At 35.8% G+C, this 4,188-nt stretch overlaps 2 protein-coding genes across 2 annotated transcripts; both read left to right on the top strand.

The window, feature by feature from the left end:
• Nucleotides 1-1,427: 1,427 nt before the first annotated feature.
• Nucleotides 1,428-2,621, top strand: LOC118344811 (putative disease resistance protein RGA4). Its single transcript, XM_035686210.1, has one exon. The coding sequence runs from the start codon at nucleotides 1,428-1,430 to the stop codon at nucleotides 2,619-2,621; it is 1,194 nt and encodes a 397-aa protein (XP_035542103.1).
• A 162-nt stretch (nucleotides 2,622-2,783) lies between these two features.
• Nucleotides 2,784-3,896, top strand: LOC118344810 (putative disease resistance protein RGA1). Its single transcript, XM_035686209.1, has one exon. It carries the CDS (start codon nucleotides 2,784-2,786, stop codon nucleotides 3,894-3,896), a length of 1,113 nt encoding a protein of 370 aa, XP_035542102.1.
• The last annotated feature ends 292 nt before the right edge of the window (nucleotides 3,897-4,188 follow it).

Genomic DNA, 4,188 nt, shown 5'->3' with positions numbered 1-4,188 from the left:
TATCATCTGAAAGCTGAAGTCCTCAATTATTGACATTGTCCAGATTAATGAGGTTGTCATCGAATAAAGGCAAAAGTCTAATCGACTTACAGGTTTTGACTCAGTGCAAGCTAATCTCCCTACTTCCTTTGAATTCTTTACTTCGTTTCTTGTTGCCATGACTTGCACGCCTTTTGTGAACAGATTCCAACAATTTTCTAACGAAAAAAAACTTGGGATCTGATCGCTCTGCAGTTCTTGTTATAGGTTTGTATATCAACCCATCTCAATCTGGTCTCGTTTTATTTTTTTTGTTATTATTTTTTTAAATTTTTACACAAAATATAACAAATAATTCAATTTTAACTCTACTATTTATAAACTATCTTAACTCATTTCAATTTATCTCTAAATTCAAACCATTCTGTCTCCAACCATAAGAGTTCAAAATCAAGCAAAACAAGATATATTAATATACTTCCATAGAACAAATTGACGCCCAAAAAAAAATTCAAAACAAAAGATTAATAAATGAGAGATGACAGCTAAAACAATTTTATTTGGACCGGTAGGATTGAAATTAAGCAAAAGAGAGAGCGCCAACAAACACCCACTAACCAACCAAACTGAATGACAGAAGGGCGAGTGTTAATTGAAATGATAACTTTTTCTTCAACCTATCCTGCTCGATTCCAATATTTTTCATCTCCAGGGAGTATATTTAAAAATAAATAATGCTACTTATAATTTTATTTATATTTTTACTTATAAAACTTATTTTATTAATTTATTTTTATTTTAAATTCAAATCCTGAATTTTAAATTTTATAATCTTTAACATATTTAAAAATAAATTAATTTTAACATATTTAAAAGTTTATCAAGTGCTCTGCTTGGCTATGGGCTGGGAAAGCCGGGGCGCACGATTTCTACCGTTAAGATCGTGCTCTTGGATGCCAAATACAAGCAGTCACGCAATCCCAAGCTTAGAGCATCTGGGTTGGACAGCTCAAATTCAAATAAAATTAAAGAGAAAACTTTATAATCTTCAAAGAGAAAACTAATTTCTGAAAAATGATTGATCTCACGTTTATCAACAATGAAGTGATTACTTTACATATTTGCACATCCACCATAAAAACTAATTAGTTTTAAAAGTTGGAAGAGTGATTGTCTTGTCTGTTCCATTCACCAATGCAATAGGACATACAGCCTGTCTTTGATCGTCATGTTGAAATTAACTTCCTTAATTTTTTAAATTATAACTCAAATCATACGAAAAATATTAATTTTTTACTCTTAGTTGTAGTATAGTTGTCATTATTTTTATCATTTTCCACTTAAAATAATTCCTATCCACTTGGTTTTTCTGGAAGTTAAGTCAACTATATCAACCAAGAGCCCAGAAATACGGTTTCAATTTATCCACTTCCTTCCTGAAGAAAAACATGGCTGATCTTGCCTCTAGCCTCGCCAGTAGTCTCTTGAAGAAATTAGGCTCTTTGGTTTATCAGGAGCTCTACTTGGCATGGGGTGTCCAGAGCGACCTGCATAAACTTGAGAGCACGATTTCTATCCTTAAGATCGTGCTCTTGGATGCTGAAGACAAGCAAGCAAACAACCCCATGCTGAGCATCTGGCTTGGACGGCTTAAAAATATGTTATATGTCGCAGAGGATGTGGTAGATGAACTTAAGTACGAAGCTTTAAGGAAGCAAGCGATTACGACATATGGAAGCACTATGGCAAAGGTATGCCATTTCTTTTGTTCATTCATGGCACTTTCATCCCGTTTAAAATTGGCTCACAAAATCAAGGACATTAGGGAGAGGTTAGATGAGATTAATGCTGATAAGGTTCAGTTTAATCTCACTGAGCGGCATGAAGAGGTGCATGTCAATCCCCTGTGGAGGGAGAAGACCCATTCCTTTATTGATCCTTCAACAGTATTCGGTAGGGATGGTGACAAAGAAGAAATAAAAAAGAGTTTGATGCACCCAAATCCCACTAGAAATCTTAATATAATTGCCATAGTTGGATTAGGAGGTATGGGAAAGACCACACTTGCCAAGGTTGTTTACAATGACAAATCCGTAGTTAAACATTTTCAGTTGAGAATGTGGGTTTGTGTACCTGAGAATTTTAATGTTACAAGATTGGTGAAAGACATCCTTAAATCTGCTGGTGGTAGAGTTGATAAGAATTCAAGTAATGAAGATACATTGCAGACTAGTTTGAGAGAACTTTTAAAGGATAAAAGGTTTCTACTAGTTTTAGATGATGTCTGGAATGAAAATAGAAATAAATGGACTGAACTGAGAGATTTGCTTAATGGAGGGTCGCATGGAAGTGTCATTGTTGTAACGACACGTAGTCACAGGGTTTCTTCCGTTTTAGACCCTGTTTATACACATTCTGTAGAAGGTCTATCAAAAGAAGAAAGTTTGTCTTTGTTTGTGAAATGTGCATTCAAGGAAGGAGAAGACAAACTATATCCAAATCTCTTGCCAATTGCAGATGAAATAGTGAAAAAGTGTAAAGGGGTTCCACTGGCCCTGAAGAGTTTAGGTGGTCTACTTTATTCGAAAGTCGATGAAAGCGAGTGGGAATTGGTGAGAGGTAACGAGATTTGGGAATTGTAAGAAAATGAGGGAGGCATCTTACCTGCATTGCAATTGAGCTATAATCAAATGCCAATTCATTTGAAGCGATGCTTTGCTTATTGCGTTAATTTTCCAAAGGATTATGATTTCAGTAATATCCTTTTAATTGAACAATGGGTGGCACATGGATTAATCATCCAAATGTCTCCTAACAAAAAACAAGAGTTGGAAGATATTGGAGAATTGTACATTAAAGAGTTAATGTCGATATGTTTTTTCCAATTAGATCTTCAAGAAAATCTTTTTGGCATGTATTCCTTCAAAATGCATGATCTCGTCCATGATCTTGTACTCTCTATTGGCCATGAAGAGTGGTCGGAAATAGACTCTGACAATAAAGACATGGCCTCGACAGTTCGTCATTTGTCAATTTCATCTAGTAGCCAACAAGTTTCGAAGTTCTCAAACAAGTTAACTAATGTGAGGAGCATCATGTACCGAAACGAACCACACGTTTCCTCAGTTGAAGCATGCATCTCAAGATTCAAGTCTTTACGTCTGTTAACTATACCTTATTCAGATTTTGAGAATTTGCCAAGTTCCATTGGTACTCAAAAGCATTTGAGATATCTCGGCCTATCTCTTAATCAGTCAATCAAGAAGCTTCCTAATTCCATTTGCAAGTTACACAATTTGCAAACCTTGTTACTTGATGGATGTAGAGACCTTGAACGACTGCCCAAAGATATGAGGAACATGATCAACCTTAGGTTTCTTACGATTTCAACAAAAGATACACGCTTGTTCGTGAATGGAGTATGTTGCTTTAATTCTCTTCAGATTTTATGGGTGGTGGAGTGTCCAAGACTCGAATGCTTGCTTCCACAGATGGACAGGTGCCTCACCAACCTTCGTATGTTGGTTTTTGTGGAGTGTGAAAGTTTGACCTCTTTGCCACCTATTATCAAGCACCTAAAAGCCTTAGAGTCATTGTACATTTGTGATTGTGAAGAGATAGATTTGACGGGAGGAGGAGGAGATGCACAGGACCTCAATTTGAGACTCCAAATCTTGTATATAACAAATTTACCAAAGTTGGAGATTTTACCCGAATGGCTCCTAGGATCTGCAAACACTTTAAAGCACCTACATATCGAGCAGTGTGAAAATCTGAAGGCGTTGCCAGAGTGGTTACCAACTCTGAAATCACTTCAGACATTGGAGATCGTTGAATGCAATGAGCTATCATCTCTACCAGAGGGGATTCGTCATATGAAAACATTAAGAAAACTGGTGATCATTCCTGAGCTCTAAGTCGATGATGAAGAAGATGATGAGGTAATGTGATTTTGTCTTCTTATTTCAATCGTAAATCATTTTTATAATCACATATTATATAGGTTAGGTTTTATTACTCTCCCCTTAAATTTTATATATCTATACGCATGGATTTGCAGCGAGTCGAAGCGAATGCCAGCCTGAAAGCACGTAGCTTCGATCGGTACCTATATATATGTGTTATTTGGATTGGTGAATAATAATGTATTTGCATCGGTACCTATATCTATCTTTTTTCAATGTATAAAATGCTTCACTTGTACTGTTG

Source organism: Juglans regia, chromosome 16, assembly GCF_001411555.2.
Source record: "Juglans regia cultivar Chandler chromosome 16, Walnut 2.0, whole genome shotgun sequence".
Taxonomy (NCBI): domain Eukaryota; kingdom Viridiplantae; phylum Streptophyta; class Magnoliopsida; order Fagales; family Juglandaceae; genus Juglans; species Juglans regia.
The sequence above is the reverse complement of the archived record's forward strand: the minus strand, read 5'-3'. Positions and strand labels throughout refer to the sequence as shown.

What these genes read in the sequence shown, in the direction of transcription:
- LOC118344811 (XM_035686210.1), top strand. Translation starts at nt 1,428, where the DNA reads ATGGCTGATCTTGCCTCTAGCCTCGCCAGTAGTCTCTTGAAGAAATTA.
- LOC118344810 (XM_035686209.1), top strand. Translation starts at nt 2,784, where the DNA reads ATGTCTCCTAACAAAAAACAAGAGTTGGAAGATATTGGAGAATTGTAC.